Source organism: Tympanuchus pallidicinctus, unplaced genomic scaffold (assembly GCF_026119805.1).
Source record: "Tympanuchus pallidicinctus isolate F22 unplaced genomic scaffold, pur_lepc_1.0 scaffold16, whole genome shotgun sequence".
Lineage (NCBI taxonomy): Eukaryota > Metazoa > Chordata > Aves > Galliformes > Phasianidae > Tympanuchus > Tympanuchus pallidicinctus.
In genome coordinates, this window is record NW_026294679.1 from 13586750 (window position 1) to 13607082 (window position 20333).

Genomic DNA, 20333 nt, shown 5'->3' on the forward strand with positions numbered 1-20333 from the left:
TGTTGTTAGATGAGTTTCTTTTCAGGTTTTCAGTTTTGAGATATTCTATATCCCAAAGGATATAGAGTAAGTTTTGTATTTTATTGAATTATCAGTTCACATATATCATCATTTAAGAAAGTACTACTGTGGATACCTTTTGCAAAATACAACTATAGTCTCAGCAGAACCTATGAGTTAGGATATAACCATCATAAAAGCAAACCTGTTTGGGAGGAAATCAAAACAAATTACTAAAACGAGAAACATTAACTGTTTTTCTGGCTTTATATTCAGCACTTTTACTGTTTATCTGTTGGAGTAACTGAGACGTGCATTTTTTGAAAACCATCCTGATCGTGTTTTTCAGAAATAATATGGAAACTCTTCAGAATGCTGTTCTAGAAATACAAAAATGGCAAAACTGGGAAAAGCAGAACAGGTGTTTCAGATTTTAAAAGAAGGGTGATGGGCTGAATAAGAGTAATGATGTGAAAAAGAAGCTGAAAAGATCTGACGAGAAATAAATAGAAGGTAATATAAAAAGTGTATTAAACAAGGAATGATGACTCAGGAATTCTAAATCCTTTTTCAAAGTGGCAAAGGTTGCAATGCTGATAGTTATTTGACTAAGCTCTATGTTTCTTACAATGAATCACTGTGGCAAATTACTTGTGGTAGCCTCCACTTCATTCTGAAAAGGGGATCCTAAGTGAACTCCTTGGTCCCACTGAAAAGAGTGTGAAAATTCCTATTGTACAGGATAAAGGTGTGCTTCTCTAGCTCTTGGCTGTCTCATTGATGCTGGGCACACTGATATACACAAATCTGCAACCTGTTCTCATGCATTGGTCACTCACTTGCTCCTCCTGGTGTTTGTGCAATCACTACTGGTGAATTGTATTGAAAGTATGACTGGGTAAAAGCTAAGGAAGTCTTCCCACCATAACGCTACTTGATCTCAACAAAAAGCTAATTATCCTCTAATTTTTCCTAGAAATGATGACTAGATTAAATTAATTTTTATATTAAACCAGCTCAGTGAAAAACTTATTTTTGTTTATCCTGTATCAGTCTTACTTTTCCCATTAAACTGCATTTTAAATATGTGTATGTGGATATCTATTCAGTAGAGTCTGTGTGGTGAGCCAAAGGTAAAACCAGGAGCAACAAGGCATGCAGACCCACACCGTCATGCCTGCAAATGCTTTCAGAAATGGAGAAAAGAATTTCCCCCTCATTGTAGAAAGATTATTTTAAACAATTCCTCTCTTTCTTGAAAAAAAAAAAAAAGTTGACAATAGAATCTTCAAAAAACTAATGCACGTATCTTTAATTAATGTGAGTAATTCTGCTAAACTCATTAGGACTCACAATTGAAAGTTAAACACATACTTCAGTCTCTCAACTACAGATCATGCATGAGGTAGGTGTAGTGGCACAGTCTGAAAATTCAGTTTTCAAAAGATATAATGGGAATGCTGTCTTATCAAAAGATAATGTTACCTGCGCTCCAGTTAAAAACATCTTAAAGTGAGATTTATCTAGACAGTTTAATGATGCTATAAATCCGTATACATGTAGGAAAATAGTAATGGTTCCTCATGCTTTTATATCGTCAGTACTTCAATAGTCTATGATTTCAGTGAAGTAGGACCGCATATTTTTATTATGTGTACTGTTTGTATTTCTACAGTTATCCCCTAATTAAATGTTTTCTAGGTGTTGAATGTCTTGAATACAACTGATTGAACTTGAGCCATATAATTGCTGTATGATACTTGAAGTCTCCACTGAATTGTGGAAGTGACCTTTACATCTTAGTTTGTATGAAAAATGTGCTTTACTTAAAAGAGGATCATCTAGTTCGGAAATTTGCCAGTGCTTGACAGAAGTAATAAAATAGACAACTGCATTTATTTCTTGCAGTACTTAGAGTCCTATTAGTAATGCTTTGATTCCTGCTGTTTCTTTTCCCATTCAGTTAATGAATATCACACTGTAGTGGAGAGAGCTTGTTTCGAAAGCTGGGAGTTCTTTACCTCCCCCACTGTTACAAAATCATATTAAGATTTCTCTTTGAGAATGGCCTGCTTGCTTCCTTTTTCTTAATACATTAATACCACTGAACCAGTATTAGAGAGAGCGTGACTTATGTATCCTGCTACGGATGGTGATATTTTGTTTCACTGTTTGGTTTGTGATGTTGCTTACACAAAAATGCTTTTGAGTATGATTTTTAGTCAACTAAATCAGTTGTTGCTATGATTTATGCAAGAAATCTTTGGCTTGGTTATTTTGAATGTGACCTGGCAGTCTCTTGTATAACGCAGGAGGACTATTGGTGAAAAGCCATCAGTTTCTTCACTCTTCAAACAAAAATAAGAGTTTCACCTTATATTTTAATTTACTGAAAGTGAGGCAGTTGAGCAGTGCTTTTCAACTAAAGCAGTACTACATTTCCATAATATGAGTGGTCAGATAATGAGCCACATATTAGGAGAGCTCTAGTTTCTCTTACTACATTCTATCAAATGTATGGCAGATAATTAGAATCTTTTGCATATTTGGAAGAATTTTCACTCAAATGGATAATTATCTAGAAGAAAATTTCTCTTTGCTTATAATTCTATCACTTTTTTGCTATCAAATAGTATGAGGATGAGGAAATATCTTTCAATCGATACTGTTCTAATTGGAAGCACAATTAGTACATTCGAGTTGCTTTGGCTATAGCTGTTCACTTCTTTTTACCACTTGTAAAACTACTTATCTACACGTAAAGGTAATTTTGATTATTTTCTGTTTTTTTTTTCTAGTGCTAGAATAAAACCAAAAGGAATTTGGGGTGCTAGGTGGCCAGGTCTTACTGTTTGCGTGACTCCTGTTAACAACATTGGTAACATATGGTTTATTTTGGGGGAAAAATGAAAAAAAAAAAAAAAAAAAAAAAAAAAAAAAAAGCAGCATAGGAGATCATAATTATCTTGCTTAAGAGGGATGTTGCTTGAGATATTATGTGCATCTGTACTATTCTGATAACTTCTCTTAATGCTTTTTTAAAAAATTTGGATATTCTCAAACTCAGACTCAATAGGAGGCACTATGACTGTCTTAAGTTCTAAGCATGCAGATGGTCATATAAATTGATAACATTTTTCTCATCTTTACAAGTTTTTCCTACTTTCTGTTTGCTTACCAAAATATGTATTTGTCTGACACACCCTGTTCGTTTGGTGAGCTGTCAGTATTGTTCTTCAGGTAGTAGCTACAATTACTACTGGTATTTTTCTGTTGAAAGCTCCTTCATATATATATATATATATATATATATATATATTTTTTTTTTTTTTTAAATATATGTATTTATGGTGCATGTCTCAATGAATTATGCATGTTTTGGTTTAACAAGGAGGTTTTTAAAACCTTAAAAATTATTTTTTATTTTACACTGTGGTATTTCAGTATAAATAATTCCATTTTTATTTTGACACCATGAAGAAATGAAGTAATATTTTCACATCTATTTCGCACTACTGTGCCTAGGTGTTTATGGGATGTCTGCTCCCATACCTTTTGTATCTGACCACATAATGTCTAAGAGAAGAAGCAGCTTATAGTGTTACATGTCTATTGTTATCAGGGTGCCATGTAAAATGACTAATTATTATTAGCACATATGGGGCTTTTTTGGTTGCTGTTTCTGTTTTTTGTTTTTTGCTTTTGTTTTTTTAAATAAAAGTCATTCTGTTCTGCTTGAATTGAAGTTAGTGTATAAGTGTAGCAGAAACGCAGTCACGGCCTGAAGCAGTGACTGAGCACCTGATGGGAAGGCAGGGCCAACCCAGAGGAGCTCAGGTGCATGTAATGAATCTGAGTGACTGGAAGGAGTGGTGCCAGCATTCACCCCTTCCTAGACTTCATTTTAGAGTCGGTAGTGGGGGAAGTTGTCTTGCTGGAGATTTCTGCCTATATGAGGTCTTCCAAAGGTATGCAGAATTTCTTCCTTTGTTTCTCTGCCTACAGCTGCTGCATTTGGGCTTGTTCTCATTTGCTGCAGCCACAGACTTTGCCACCCCACCATTACTGCTGCACTTCCCCATCACATTATAGGTACCAATAAGAGAAACTGCAGAACTTGAAAAAGAATTTCTTCAAATGGCTTCCACACAGAGGTCCCAGACTTACTGTCTTCATGGACTGAGCTTTCTTTTGTCAAATTACCTTGGATATCCATCTAGCACACCTTCTTAATCTATAAATTGGGGAAAAAAGCAACAGGAATTAAAAGGAAGTGTAAAGCACTGGCAAGAGTGGTTGCTCTTTTCTGCAGTACTTCTGTGTACCTTCAACTGGTCTTGGAGCATGCTGTGAGTGAAGGAGCTCAAAGAAATTCATTTTCTAGATGTTGGTTGTTCAGCTCATCTATCAGCTAGATACAAATTTGGGTTAAGTCTGGTCTGAACTATTTCCTAGACTGCTCAGTAGAAAATCCAATGCAATTTGACATTTTCTTAGTCTTCGCTTAAGAAAAGTAAATAAATGTATTTTTTTCCTGTGAGTATTATCAGAGGAAATGCATATTTTCAACAATGAGTCACTCTTCCTTCTATGTTCAGTATGCATTTGGAACAGGATGGTCCATCTAAATGTTTTGTCTTTCTTGGGCCTGTTTATCTGAAATGGGGTTTTTCCGTGGGACTTGCTGCAGCATGAGCTCACACTGTAGGTTTTACTGAGTGGGATGCGGCATCATCTTGCTGTAGAGGCCTCAGTTGTGGAATTTGTTTATTATGATGAATGAACCCAAGTCCATTGACTTCAAGGGCATGGCATATGGATTCTTTTCCTCTGCTTGAGGGGTTGTAGGTGAAGTTTGTTTGCATTATGATTGAGAGTTTTTTATTTGGTGCATTTTGAAATGCTATGTTAGTTTTTCTGGATGTGTTTTACACCTGAATAAGACTTTGTTGCACAGGATTACATATTTCTGCAGACTTTTTTTCAGCCTTTCACTAAGGCAAAACTCATGGAAGCCATTTAAGATAACTGTGTTAAGATTTGTGTTCAATTAATTCTAACGGAGGGACCAGGAAGATATTCAGTGGAATGGGTTGTGATTCATTAAACATGCAGGCCTTGAATATCAACTATTTGTATGGTTTTTTTCCCACCACACTCACTTCTTCCAGAGAAGAGGGGAAAAAAGATTTCCATGTAAACGTGAACCTTCAACCTTTATATGGGTAAAAAGGAAAAACTGAATGACCATGCTGCTAAGAGGGCTATGATCTGGCCTAAGGAGATAGGGGGCACCAGTTGGCTAATTATCTCATAGCAGATCTTTTGCGCTTTTGAATTGCATTTACCACTGGTTCTTGTACCTCCCAGATAAATAGTATTGCTGTGTAAAATTGAGGCTGGATTGATTTGTTTGAACGTATGGATGAAAGAGCACATAGCCTGTGCTGCAGCCCAGAAGTGTATTTGCATGATATGTAGGTAATGTGCTCTAGGATATACCTACAGGTCACAAGAGAGAATTTGAAGGACACCCCTTCAGAGCCTGTGGGGTAAGACAAACCTGGTGTAGAGTTACTGTCTTCTGAACACCAGCCCTGAGGCAAACGATCCCCTGGAATGTCTTGTGAGAAGGAGCCATAAGATGCAAAATGCTTAATGAAATTCAGTAAGTGTCTGGTCAGGTTAGTGGTGCTGTTTTAGTTAGATGGATCCCATGAGGAGTAGAACTGAGGGTACCATCATCTGATATGTTTGGTTTGCATTTTATCTTCTGGTTACTTTGGGTTTGGATCATGACATATGTTGAGTACTAGAGTTCAATTTGAAAACTGAACTCTAAAATAAATACCTTCACAGAAGGCTTCTCTAGGAAATGATTTACTTATTTTATTTTTAAAAGAAAAGTAAAACATTGAATGGAATTTGGTTTAGGAAAATAGCTTCACTGAAATAAAGAGTGCTCATTTTCTTAGTGTTTCTCTTCTCAGAATAAAATATTTATAATGTGAGATTCTTAACACATGGCTAGAAACTGATAATTATTTAAACCAGCTGTCTTGCTGCAATATTTATTTAATCATTGTGATTAAATGGCATAAGAGAAAAAATAAGACAAGTGAAAATGCTGTGAATAAATAAGATGTGAGAAATATACCATAACAGTGTGTGCACAGAAGTGATTTGTTCTAAAAAAAAACGAAAATTATATTTAATCATTTACTAAGTGATTTATTTTCTGATGTGGTTAAAAGTACTTTTACATCTGGAAGTGATCCAAAATCGAACATATGAATAGCACCTTTTCCCATGTGTTTATCTAATAAACCTTTGTGTTTCTTGTTAGTGTGTAAAAAGGATGTTCTTTTTCCTTGAATTTTTGTTGATCTCTAATGATCTCTAATGACATATTTTGTCATTAAGCAGGTGACTGTATTTAAAGGAAAAGTAATAACTAACATAAGTTATAATTCTTATTTTTTGTGTATATTCAGTCACTTTTGAAGAAGTAATATACAAAACTATTCAGTGTAACTTCAGCATCACAAGTCAGAGCTATAATTTTACTAGGCATTGATTCCTTGAGAGGGTTTTCTTTTCATCACCTGTAGTTAAGCCTTGTTTCCGTTTTTGCATTCTGAACAGGGTAATTTTTCTCCTTTCTAGCTTCTACTCACACCAATTGTCCTTGGAAGGGAACAGTTTCATGAGTTCCACTAAAACTTTAATAAGTGATTAATTACTGTACAAAAATAATGTGATTTACATTTGCTAGTGACACAGGTTTTTGTAATTACAGACCAGCTCCATTGGTGCAAACCAAATCCATTCTGATTGCAGCCTGTTGCAAGCTCTTGGGCATGACTGAAGCTAATTAAAAGCAGGTGTATCCTTCCTGTTTAACAGACCAACAAGCTCAATGAAATGTAGATAACTTATAATTCTTCCCTAACAATTAATATATATATTTTTTCCCACAGACCTTATTGGAATGTTGGGTTTCTATAAAGGCAAGATTCTTCTATGTTCTGAACAGAAAAACAATTTTATTTTAACTATAACATCCATACTACCATGTTTATAGAACCTCCATTTTGGTTGGCAATGTAAAGAGAAGGCCCTGAAGGAAACCTAAGTTTTGAAACCTGATCTCTGTGTGAAAGTCTCTGTGAAAGTCTGGTGTAAAGATTTGAAAGAGTTACTTCAGAAACACAAATCAATGTAGGTGTGCTCTGTGATATTTTTTAATTTTTTAGTGACTGTTGTATTTCTAAAGACTTAATTTCTCCTTCAGAAAAATGAAATAATGACTCAGTGAGATGGCAGCATGGCTCATGTTTTGCAATATTGCCATATTTATGATCTGAGTGTTCACATAAAACTTGTAATTTATTATTAGTTAGATAGTTCCCTTTCGTTTCTTTGTTTTATTTTGTTATTTTGAGTTTATTTATGTAAAAGATACCACCTTCTCTCCATGTACATAGAGGAGACCCAGAGGTGGAGTAGGAGACTTGTGGGACTTTTATGGACTTGCCAGGAATGTTCAGACTGCCTTCTTTTTCTAGGCTTGATGAACAAAAGTCTGGAAAAACAAATTGGCACCATGAACGTTATTCAAAGACAGAAATAGTTGTATCTAAGCCAGATGAAAGTTCTGAAGTACGTGTATCTTTGCAAATCAGACTATCCAGAAGAGTCCAAATATAATATTTATACCTAATGTCACTGTAATAGACCTTAGAGATGGTCTCTCTGTAACACAGCGTATAACCAAATGACCCAATATGAAATGGAATTTAAGATGTTAGTCTTTCTAAGCCCAGCCAATTTTTATTTTCAGACTTTGCTTTTTTTTCCTGAATGATCCCAGTGCAGTGCAGCCTCAGAAGATACGAACAAAATATAATAATAGAAAGAATTATGTATTTATGTTTTTCTTTTTACATGTTCATAATTTAAAAGCGATTCTTCAGTTTAGTCAGTCACAGTGTAAGTACCTATAAAGTTTTTAAAAAAACCCAAAAAACAACAAAACCACAATCTGACAGATAATGCAGATTGAACAGCTTGCTGCCTTGTGGTCTTGTCATTGCTGAAATGTATTGCTAAGATTGTAGTAAGTAGCTGTTGGAGAAATACATACAATCTTTTTTATCTGAGAAGTAAGAGGCAAATCTTGTGAAATACAGTTTCCTAGTTGATGACAGAATAATGCTTATGTATAGTGGAGCTGTATTTTTTGGTGATAGAAATAGGATTCTGTGTGCTTTAAAATACTTGGGTTTAAGTGTTTGTCTGATTTCAAATTGCCACTAGTGTTTTATAGTGACCTGCTCTGGTTAAGCAGTAATGCTGCCCGGGCATATTCATGACACCTTGGTGTAGTACCAGATCAGTTCCTAGCTCAGAACTGAGTTGCTCTGCTATTCATGTCTTCTGATAGTGGGTCATCAAATTGCATCAGGTTAATTGTACATGTCTGATTCTTGCTAGCATTTTAAGTGTCCAATAACAGAAATTATTTTGTCTTATTATCAGTGGTGTTGTCTCTTGTATATGGACTTGAAAGTTGTTCTAAGGTGTATGTGCTGTGTAAAGCACTTGCTGTTTATATGTAATAGGAAATACTAAGAGCCAGACAAATTAAGATAGTCTTGTGCAACAGATTATTGTAAAACATCACAAAAATAAAAAGTTGAGACTTAATGAATCAAGTTTGCTAGCTAAGAGCAAAAGATGTCTTTTGAAATTTTGTTACCAGCTTTATCACAAGCAATGTCTCTTACTTTGAAGTCATCTTCTGTGTACTACAAAAATGTAAATGTTATGTAGGAGAACCCATTTTTTAAGCATTTGGAAAAAGATTTGTTAGCAGAATTTTTTTTCCTGCACATTGTGCAATCCTTAGATCTGTAGAAAAAAAATGATTTATTGAACTTTGAAATCAGTTAATTTTTCTTTTGTGAATTGTAAAATTTTAATAGGTATTAAATAAATTTTAATAGGTATTAAATAAATTTTAATCATCAGAACAAGTTGCGTGTTCATATTGTACTGCTTCTGAAATGTAGCGATGAAAAGCACCGAATTAGGACCTCTTGTGAAATTGACAGTAGGAACAAGAAGAGCTGACATATTTTTCATTTGCTTGCATGCACAGAGTTTGCGTGTGTGCTTCATGGTTGTGAATGGGGCAGATGAAGCTGAATTACTAAATTTCTACTGTACAAAGGGCAGAGTCAGTCTTTGTACATCCCTGCTGTAGCAGCCACTGAAAAGTGGTTATACTGTCTTCCAGTAACTGTGGAACAGTTCTTAACACATCTCTTGCTCGATCAGCCTTTTCCTGGCTGGGAAATGCAACAAATATGTTTACCAATGGTAACTTTCAATCAGCGAGTGAAGTGGGGGCACTTACCAATGTCATACTTTTCAAGTTGCAACCAAAGTTCATTTGTTGACATTCTTGAAAGTGCATTTATTATTAAATAAAGAAGAAACTAGCTTCTTCAGAAAATGGTAATCTTTATGAACTGCTACGTTGGGAAAATGCAAATGAAGCAGAGAATTTTGTGATTAGTATTTTACAGAGCAGTCATTTACTGTAATTGCATGTTTTTAATCAGTAGAATTATCGTGTTCTATTAACCAAATTCTTTCCTGAATTCTTCTAGGATTCTGAGTAACAACAAGATCTTATGGTTGAAGAATGGCTCTTTCTTTGGACTGAGGTCCCTGGAGAGACTGTGAGTAACTGATCAGCCTCTTCCTTCTTCAATTAAAAAGTCTTTATATTTTGAATGTAAAACCAAACCTTGGATAAGAAAGTTGAGGTGTTCTGAAATGTAGTGTGCAGTAGATTTTCTAAGCAACTGTCAAGTTAAGAAATTGCATAGAAATGAGTGAACGGGGATGGACGTGGAAAATACAGGAAGGCACTGCCATCAATTTAAAACTAAAATAAACAGCTAGTCAAAGACTTGTACTACACTGTATACACTATCACAGGGAAGACTGGTATATGTAACGGTAACACTAATGTACCTGACATATATAGTTTGGGTTGTTTAACTCACTGGTCTCCAATACTTTCATTTTTTAATTCTATTCTAGACAAAGAAACTGAACAGCATTCCTCACTAGAGCAGACAATGACATTGACAAAGCTCTGTGATTGTGTGTTTGTAGCCAGTGTTTGGAAGGGCAGGAATGATATTTCCATCTAATCTGCTCAGAAGCAACCTATGAATTAGGAAGGAAACATTTAGAAGCGTCAGTGGAATAAGCGATACTTTAGTAACACTATTTTCTGTATGTGTAGGTCACTCATTTGAAAATAATACTACCAAGTCTAAAAGTCCATATTTAATATCTATGGGAAACTTTACTGTTGTGTGTAAGCCATGCGATTAAATTATACACATTTTGTTATCTCCTGCAGGTTGAATTAAATTAATTTTTGTTCCTTCCTGAGAATATCTTCGTTATATAGAGCTGTTGATTTGAAGTAGTTGTTACGTTTGTGAGTTTGTGGATGTATTCTGACATATGTTTCCATATGCAAATAACCCAAAACAACACCCCGCATTTAAATGAGCTACAGCTAACTGTCTGAACAGTCTCCACTTAAAAAAAAAATAATAAAAAAATTATACGGTTACAGGTGTTACATTTAATATTGGGAATATTAAATGGTATGGAATGAACAGCATTTATGTTGTATATTATATAGTCGCTGGTGAACTTTCAGTTGAAGAATGATTGGATGTTTATAAGGATGTTTGCAAATATTGAGGAAATCTAGAGTAAGGGATAGAATTACAAATCAGTAAATTAAATCCTAAGATATTACAAGTTGTGTTTAGAAATAAAAAAATATTTCCTCTGTATTTTTCTTTTTTCTGTTTAATTTGCATTTCTACGCATCTTCTGACATGGGAACTTCAAACAAATATGTGTATGGATTCATAATGAATAAAACTTGAATATGCTGTATCTTAGCAATAGTACTGAGCATGTACTCTTAAAATGTATATTAATCACCTGTTAGGGAAAGAGACACTGCAGACATTATTGAGAACAATAACAAAACAAAATGCCTTGAGTGTTGTGCAGCCTTAAGTATCATCACCATCTAAACCCTAGTTTTATGGTATTGACTTTTTTTATACAACATTGCCGATGAAATGAGTCTCATCTCTGTATATGCTGACTGCTATTTGACCATGACGTTAATACAAAATCCATAAGTTGTCCTTGAAGGCTAGCAGTGACATTCTCATCAGATTCAGATGCTCTGTTGCTCGTTGTCTGTCCATATGCACTTCTCATAAATACCTACAGTAGCCCAGTTTAATCTGAGGGGTTAGAAATGGCTTGGTTAGTCTTTTAAGAGGTGGAAACAGTGAGTGTGAATGAACTACCTCTGGATGAGTGCCCCTAACACTTAGACAGAGGTTTCCCCACTGTATTCTCCTTGTATACAAGCCACTTCAGAGTGGTATTTCATGTGCTTAAGATGGAGGACCATAGCAGCAACTGCTGGCATTTTTCATGGATCATCAAAGTGGACCAAAAGAATTTTTATTCCTTGCCTTAAAGGTGAGATGCAGAATCCTATGAAATGTATTAGCAGGAAAATCCAGTTGACGTGATGTTCAGTTCACAAGATCGCGTGGTTAGAGGTTTGGATGTGCTGGAGTTAAGTGATATTCATTCAATTTAGGTTTGCACTCCTTGTGGTCTTACTGGGAACAGAAGGTTAGGGAAGTGAATGCCATAGATACAAGAATCATGCATGTCAGTCATTCTTTTGTGGTTACTGGGAACCAGAAAAGCATTAGTTCATGTGGGTGATGAAGTAATTTAACATCCAACTTGAAGACTTTAGAGTTCAATATTAAATTTTGCGTTCCAAGATGTATCGCAACAGGATTTGGATTACAGAAATGCTAGTCCTCCTAAGCTCTGATGGTTTCCCAGCAATGTGTTGCCCAAGTGAGAAGCCTTGCTGAGCAGTTGCATAAAAAGAAGAATTCTAGTTTGAAATCACTGAGAAGCATTAGTTGTTTACACTTTAACTGACTGTTCTAAGAGTAAGGCAGTAGCTATTTATCTAAAGACCATGGTAGGTTGTCCTGTATTGTGCATGAAGCATGTTATTTATTTTAGTTGTTGTTATTATTATTGTAGTTGGATCTTGTCTTATTTGTTTTTTCCAGGCTTCTCAAAATAAGTTTTTTAAGCATAGCATTAATATAAGTTTTCTATTTCAAGTTGTATTCGTTTGTATTACTGCTGTAAAAGAAAATCTGATACTAGCTTCTATGGTGATACAACCAGCTAGGGAAAAAGAAAACCAACACAACACAGATTTGAGTGTACAGTTATTTCCCTTGTGGTAGTAGAAATATATTAATAAAGTATTAGTAAATATATTATTATTAAAATTAAAACATTTAATATCTTCTATATTAAAGATTATATAAGTAAAAATTATCAGAGTATGTTTATGAAATATTAGCTCTTTTACTGGAAAGCTTATAAAAATGCTTTGAAAAACCCTATTTCACAAAGGGTGTTCTTTCTGTATTCTGTGAGCGTGACCAGTGACTCACAAGAGTGCTCAGTAGAGATGGCAGACTCTCTCAGCACTCAGCTCAAGTTTTCTGAAACCCTTGTGCTCATTTGTGAGTCAACCTTTACAAATGTGTTTTAGCATCTGGATCATGATGCCCCTCTGTGCCTCTGGGTTTACTTTGTAGTCTAACTAAAAAGAGGTGAATACTATTACTTAAATACCACGTGGGAATAGAAACTTTCTGAAAACTTAGGTTTTGTAGTACTGTACTCAGTTATATAGACTTTGACTACTCCCTTTGTTTTTGAATGAAAATCAGAAGCCTGGGTAGAAAAATAAACTTTTTTGAAGCAAATGTGGTAAGCAAAGTGTTAACACCTTGAAGCCATTTCTGTGGTACACCCTATGGAGATGGCTTCATATCTGGGGAGCTCAGAGTTCAGTTTGGATTTGAAGCTTGGGGCAAAGACTTGCCAACTTGTAATGGTTTCAGTTTCAGTGCCTTCTTTGTTGGTATTCAGTGTCTTTATTCTTATGAGATGCACTGATCTGAGCAGGACAGCAATTACAGTCAAGTAAGTTTTTCACATGCTTTGAGTACCACAAGGGAATGGCAAAGCAAGTTTTCCAAGCCATGAAACAGGTGCTCCTTTTAGGTAAGTCTCAGACTCAGAGGCTTTCATTTAAGTAAGCATGATTTTGGAGGACCTGAATAACTGAGTGTCTATATCGTTTGTATATAGTTCGGTGCTTAAAAAAAATATTCTGTAAATTGAAACAAGATATAAAATAGAAAAATTTCCATTATAATTTGGTTATTTCTTCTAATTTTTATTTTTAACTCATTGCCTATAGGAATAACCATTACTATCACCCATGGAATCACAGGTTAGTGCAGATTACCACATTACTAGGATGTACTGTATCATGGCATTGTATCGCATGGATCCTGCTCCAACAGTATAGAGCGAATGAATATTATGAATAACAGTAGTGGCAAATTTCTTTATGCTTGATAATACCTGGCCTCTAAAAACTTTTCTGGAAAATGTTGTTGTCCCCAGAATCATGAAGAGGACTACAGTTGAGACTATTGGGCCAGATGTTCCAGCTATGCTGGACCCAAAGTTGAGGTCTATGCTATGAAATTAAATGTTTTCCCCTCATCCTGATGTCAGTTGGCACAAAAGAATGTGCAGCAAGCTGTTAACCACACTATTCTTGTTCTTATTCTCCTCAACTTTGCCTGGATAGCTTGTTTTGTGCTGACCCCCGTGCTACCTCTAGCAGATGCCAATCTGTTGTGGCTTCCAGTCTCCTGTGGGTTTCCTGGTGCTCACTAGGATTGATCTTGTAGTTATGAATTTTTTTTAAATGGGTGTACGAGGTCTCTCTCTCTCTCTGTTTCGTAACAGAATGTACGTTTTTATGAAGTTTACAGAAGCATAATTACCTCTGGGACTGCTGCTACGTTGTCCCATGTGCCTGAAAGTCTTTATCAGGTTCAGAAGTTATTTGGAGAGAATCAACAAACAAAAATAAAGAAACGTACACAAACAGAACATGATTGCATAAGCGGCGTTTCCTTGGGAAATCACGATGGAAGATCACTACGCAAGATTACACATATTTTTCACAGTTGACCCAGAACAAAAGCATGTCAGGCAGTAAGACTTCAAGTTTCAGTAAAACTATCACTGTTACATTTTTCCTAATACTCCTGGACATGTTTCTAGACAAAGAAAAATTCCACTGAAATATTTTTAAGATTTAAAAAAATTTTTTTTAACTGTATAGGCCAGTTCACACACTGATTGTGCCTTCATTAAGTGTTGTGGTATTATCAGGCTACCAACTAAGCAGCCAAGTGTTGTCCTATTTACTACTAGATAAGACTGAATAAAACCTTAGTTTTGATAGATTGCAGTACAATTACTTTCTGCAATTCTGTATTGTGCTATGCAACTGAAGTAATAGCACATTAACTTGAGGGAATGAAAGAGCTTGAAAGGCAAACACAATGAATTAGATCATAGGAAAAAAACCACTTTGTTTAACAGCTCTTGCAAAAATATGGTATTTGGTTATTCTTCAGCAAAGCTCAAGTGATGACAGGTCAAAGTATAAAGGTTTTACATTTCAGTATTCTGAAGTGCTTCTCAGAATGTAAAATTTACATTCTCTAAATTCCTGGCCACTGCTTTTTTCCTACCTATACATGTAAAATGTGCATGTATACATGCAGAAACAGAGATGTGCATCTTTGACTCTGTGAAGGATTGGAAGAATGTTTAAAGAAATGCTGTAAAAATTTGGGTTTCAACAAAATTAACAAATTAAATTTTGAATTACTTGTTTTGTTTTTTTTTTTTTTTTTTTTTTTTTGAAATCTTTTAAAAATAGGTAAAGACTAGTTATTACAAGTTAGTATTTTGCAATGACATCCAGGATTCCATTGCAAAAGTCTTTTTTTTTTTTCTTCTGAAGAGCTTGCAGCTAAGAGGCTTGACTGTAACTTTGTGTAAACATGTTGCATAGAGTGGACTAATTAATCTTGGAGACCTCCGATAACCACATTAATTCATCTCAAATACAGCTTAGCCATGTTCTGAGAAATGCTGTGACGTTACTCAGGGAGAGGGTGTTTTAACATGCATTTCTTAGAGCTCTCTGTTGTGCAAGTAGTCACAGCATGACTGAAACTATTCACTTTTATTTATTTATTTGGAGAAACAAGAAGGGAAATCAGTACAGATTTCTTTCAAGCAGCTGAAGTCTTGACATTTTTTGTTTTTCAAATCCCGCATGGATTTAGTGAATTCTCTTGTTCCAGTTGACAACCATAAACAAAAAGCTTGTTTTTTTATACTCATCTTTGGTATTCTAAAAGAATAAAAATATAAATGCTTCAGCAATTATTTTTCCTTGTCTAGCAATGCATTGGGGGAAACAAGCAATTCTTCATTTTTAATTTCTTATTGTGTTGGCTTGTTGTAATTGTTTGCAACAATCTCATTATGCTAAAAAGCTAGTGGTTGAGTATATCCCAGCAGATGAGGAAGGTCAGGAACAGTTATTTGGAATGATGTTTCTCCTGCTGTACTTTGTGTAATCTCTCTAAACTGGGCTGAGAACGGTTCCTGTTCCTCTCTGTGTTCATTGAACGTGAGTTACCCTTTAAGACTCAGTGTATGATTGAGAGATGTCTACAGTGTTGTTAGTTGAGCAGAGTGATAAAGGACAATTCTCATTCAACATTTATTAATTTTTATTTGTTTAAAAATAAAAGAAAGCAAAAGCTAAGCTATTCCATCGGAGAGGGGAAAGGAACAACAGGAAAACCCACCATTGCTTCTGAGTTCTCCAAACTTCAGACATTATGTCTTAATGTGCAGTATCAATGAGAGATGATTTAGTGTCACACCAGGAATTATGAAACTTGTTATTGTTAGCATGACTGTCAGAAACAGAAGAGTTAGAAATTAAAAAACTGTACCACCCTCTTTCTAATAGGCACAGGTACTGTAAGTCTTACAAGCATGATGTGCCTGTCAGGGTACTTGTAATGCAATCTGACAGAAAGATAATGGATTTTTTTCCTCTGATTAATTATTATTTTCCAGCACAAAGTCACAATATAGACTACTAAGCATCATATGTTTCATATTGTTGTGGATGAGACTACTCTGTATGCATATCTCTAAAGAGCCTCTACAGCACAGCACTGAGAACAAGCAGTGTTTTCAAGGGAGTCAATGCTTCCTTTTGGATATTACAGTGCTATTGAAAAACAGTAGCAATTAACTCTGGAAAAACTGGTTAGTGAAGTCAGTGCCATAGCTCTAGTTCAAGATGTCCAGAATCAAGTGTGATTTCCACCTTTTTTTCTATCTTTAGATTGTTGCTGACTTGTGTTCAGTGTTCATTTCTCTGGATCTCAAATAAATTTTCCCTCTGATAAAAACAGTATGGTCTACCAGGCCATGTCTGTACTCTTATTTCTGGGCTTCAGAGTGAGATGTGGAGCTTGTCACCACTCATTTGCTGCTAGGAATTTATACCATGCTAAACAAGCTGCTGGGATTGCGTTCTTCCACTCCTGGCAGTGAACTATAGTTTCAGCCTGGGCACAGAACTGCCAGCTGCTGGTATATGTGCTATCGTAACGGTATTTAAGACATCCGTAGTTTCTCAGGCTTCATTGCTATGCTTGTAAGATTTTGCATTTCTTTTTCCCTAACAACACACTTCTGTTGGAAATGCCACATGCCAGTATAAAAACATTTCCTAGGGATGTAGCAATTTAAGGAACATCTTTGTCAAATGTGTCAGTACTTCATTTCAAGTATGTACTGTTTTGTTTCCACATAGAGAACCTTTTTGCAGTGATAAAGCCGAACTATATGACGAAGGACTGAAGCAAGCTGCGTACCTTTTCTATAAAGAAATGACATGTTAATTGTTGGAGAAAAACTAGAAGTGCAGTTTAAGGGCAGTTTGTGTGCAGTCATGTTGCAGCGTGCTGGAAGCCAAGTTGGCAAGGATTGATGCTAACTGGGAATGACTGAGTTGGTCTTACCAAGTGAACAGTGAGCTAAGTTGCTAGAAGTCCTCTGTTTAGTATTTCGTGGTTGTGATTCCTCAGCTGTAAGCTGTTGCTTATGTGGATGGAATAATACTTTCAGACTTGAAAAAGTATTGCAATATGTCTTGTACTTACCTGTAATGTGCTCACTAGCATTTTTACTGTTCACGTGACCAAAACTGGTTGCCTCATTTGGTCACACCTGGACATAAAATGTGAGAGACCTCAGGCTCTGAACAGGAACATCTCCCCTGTGTACCAGTAAAAAGCTGTGAACTCTATTCTTCCCCTGAGAGCTCTTGGGCTATACTGAATCACTTGTTTTTTTTTGGATATCAAATGGTAGATGTTTCTCACTTGCTTAGTCACAGAAAAAGAATAATGTATAAAACATATTCTCCTTCGGAAGCTTAACTGTGCAGACTTGTGAGGTCTCTGATGAGGACCTGCTGTTGCTTGCTCACATCACAGTAGTACATAAATCTGCCAAGGGCAGGCATTGGCCTTTGGATATCACAGCCATCAAAATTTTTTGGAATGCCTGCAGAAAGCATAGCTTATTCTCTAGCTCTGTACTTGACCAAGAATCTTTGAGATGATAAAATTAAAAAAAAAAAAAAAAAAAAAAGAAAAAGAAGAAATTAATGAATGAACTGCATTTATGCTAATTGAGTTTTAAAACTCAAACAAACAAAACAACCCAAAAGCAAAACAGGAGTAAGTTGTCTAAAATAGTTAGGAAAGCTGATGTAATGTTACAGCTGTGGGCAGTTTCTCTTTCCACTTCTTAATATAGACACAATTGATTAGTTGGCTGTAGCATAGTGCTGCGTATGTCAAGTAGGTACAAAATGGTTGTTCTCACGAGAAAATTGCATGCAGACTTAGCACATGATAAGCTGTCTTGCGTTAACACAAATTACCTCGTTCTTGAAATGGAAAGTGACTGGGAGAGCTATAGAGGATGTTTGTGTAGTCTGAGCTATGCACATATTCAGTGGAAAAAAAGGAATTACAAAATTCCTCCATGGTCTACTTTAGGAAGTGTTTTGTTGAAAGGAACATTGTGCTGGAATAAAAATGTGGATTTGTATTGTCCTGGGTACTGAATGAATAAACTGAAATTATTCTACACAATGATACTGAGCTTCATTTCATAGAAATAAGCAATTTTAGTTAAAAATAAGCCACTTGAGTTAGCATAATGCAAGAAACTTGTCGAAGCATAAATAAAATGTTTTTATCATGCTTTTATAACCCAGAAAACTGCCAGAGGGGCAGCTTGAAACTCTTCATAACAATTCATTTCTATGAAAAAATCTGGAAGATGCTACATCAGGAAAAATGATTTTAGTTGTAGGCTATCAAGGAAAAAAAAAATAAAGTAAAAAGCATGCCCCCTCAACCATTCCTGTAATGCTTGTGCTACAATGCTGTAATTACTGGCCAATGAAAGAAAATTTTACCACTGATGTACGCTCCCCAAACACATGGTGCATTGGTTATTTTCAGTGAGTATTCTATTTCTTTATGTTCAATATTCATGTTGTTGTCAGTGCAAAGCAAGTTAATGCTTTTTAAAAGACCTTAAAGACATGCATTTCAGCTGAAATGAGAATTTCAAGTACACTGTGTTCAGAACAAAGCAGTGTTTTCTGTACTGTGTCAGCAGCTAAGTTGAGCATTTGATAGCTTTTCCCCCTTTGTACCATTAATTGCTTGTAGGTATTTCTGAGAAGTGCTGGTGCCTCACAAGGGACAATTCTCCCAGCTGAGTGAAGTTTGAGTACTGTATTAAGCTTTCCTACTGTATAGAGTTATGTGAGCTCAAAAAATATTTAGGAATGTGAGAGCAGAAATTGCAGCCAGGCTGTTTCCAGGGATAAGAAGAAAATTTGTTCAGTGCTCCCTGTCATAATGTATGTCATAAACCATGCTGTTAATTGCTTTCCAGCACTCCATTAAGAACTTTGAAACGTCAGTTCAAAATAATGTCTCTTAAAATTATAATGTGTCAGGGAAGATGAAGTCATCATGTCATAATTTTTTTTTTTTTTTTTAATGTTTCTTTGGCATTGGAACACATAAATCCTTATCAGTCCAAACCTGCCAGTTCCTTTGACCACAGCATGGGCACCAACATTTTTTCAGTGCCTTACCAGTTCAGGTTGCCGGCATGTAATGTGTGTGTAATGTGTGTAATACTTCCTCTCTTGGCCTTTTTTGGCATTTTAACAAAAAGGAGGAGTGGAGAGGAACCTCCAAAAGCCATGTCCTACATTGAGTAAAAAGTAACATGTTGCTGCTGAACATTGCAGTGCCAAGAGGCGTCTGTAGTAAAGATGCAAAGATTCATGTCACAAATTGTGTTTTTTAACTTCAGCAAACCCCAGCCAGGCACAGAATTCCTTCTGTAGCAACTTCAGAGTTTTGAGCAAATAATTTAAGGGCTGCTGCAAATCTTTTTTTTTTTTCCCCTGCATTAGCTACACTCTTCTGCATTACTTTTCCATTTTTAATATGTATCTTAATGGCCTACCCATGTTATTTTATAGGACTGTTATCCTTTAATTTAAACAAATTCCTTTCTCATTGTGGTGTTCACCACTAATAAACAATGCTGTAATATTTACTTTCTTTGGCGAAGCAAACCAAAACTAGGCTAATCTCAATGACATCATGAGAGTAACTATGAAGTGTTTATATTTATGGGCACAAAGCCTAAAATGTATCTAAAAGTGACATTCTTATCTGATTTATTTTGTATCCAATCACAATATATTATTTTTTTGATAGTCTAGCAAGTGGATTTATATCCCATTTATTGAATACTTGGACAAGAAAAAATTCAGCTTGGTTTAACATCTGAAAGTTATGCTCATACTGTGAAGCTCATGTATAGCTGAATAAAAGGAAAAACCCTTCTTGAGTACCCACATGCAGAAAATACTCTCTGGAAATTCGTTGGGATATTCAGGCTTAGAAGATCTATATAAAGTATAAAGCTGCTTTCTCTGGTCTTGTGTAATAGTGCTGACCAAATTGCCATTTAAACCTTAGGAAACTTGAAAGCTCCCTACTGATGACATTGAATTGATTTCTACTTTCCTCCTTATTGTTCTGTTCTCCTTGAATGCTGAAGTTCCCTGAATGGGGGAAGTTTTT

At 35.5% G+C, this 20333-nt stretch overlaps 1 protein-coding gene across 3 annotated transcripts in view; it reads left to right on the forward strand.

Moving 5' to 3' along the window:
* Window positions 1-20333, forward strand: part of LOC128077672 (adhesion G protein-coupled receptor A3-like) — a 252454-nt gene that overhangs the window by 33827 nt on the left and 198294 nt on the right. The window contains exons 1-2 of one of the 3 annotated variants that reach the window (XM_052677160.1): window positions 3828-3968; window positions 9678-9749. In XM_052677160.1, coding sequence (XP_052533120.1) covers window positions 3847-3968; window positions 9678-9749 — 194 coding nt within the window. In that variant the 5' untranslated portion in view covers window positions 3828-3846. Of the gene's footprint in view, window positions 1-3827; window positions 3969-6899; window positions 7222-9677; window positions 9750-20333 lie in introns of those variants that run through there. The other 2 variants (XM_052677161.1, XM_052677159.1) reach the window with 2 other exon arrangements.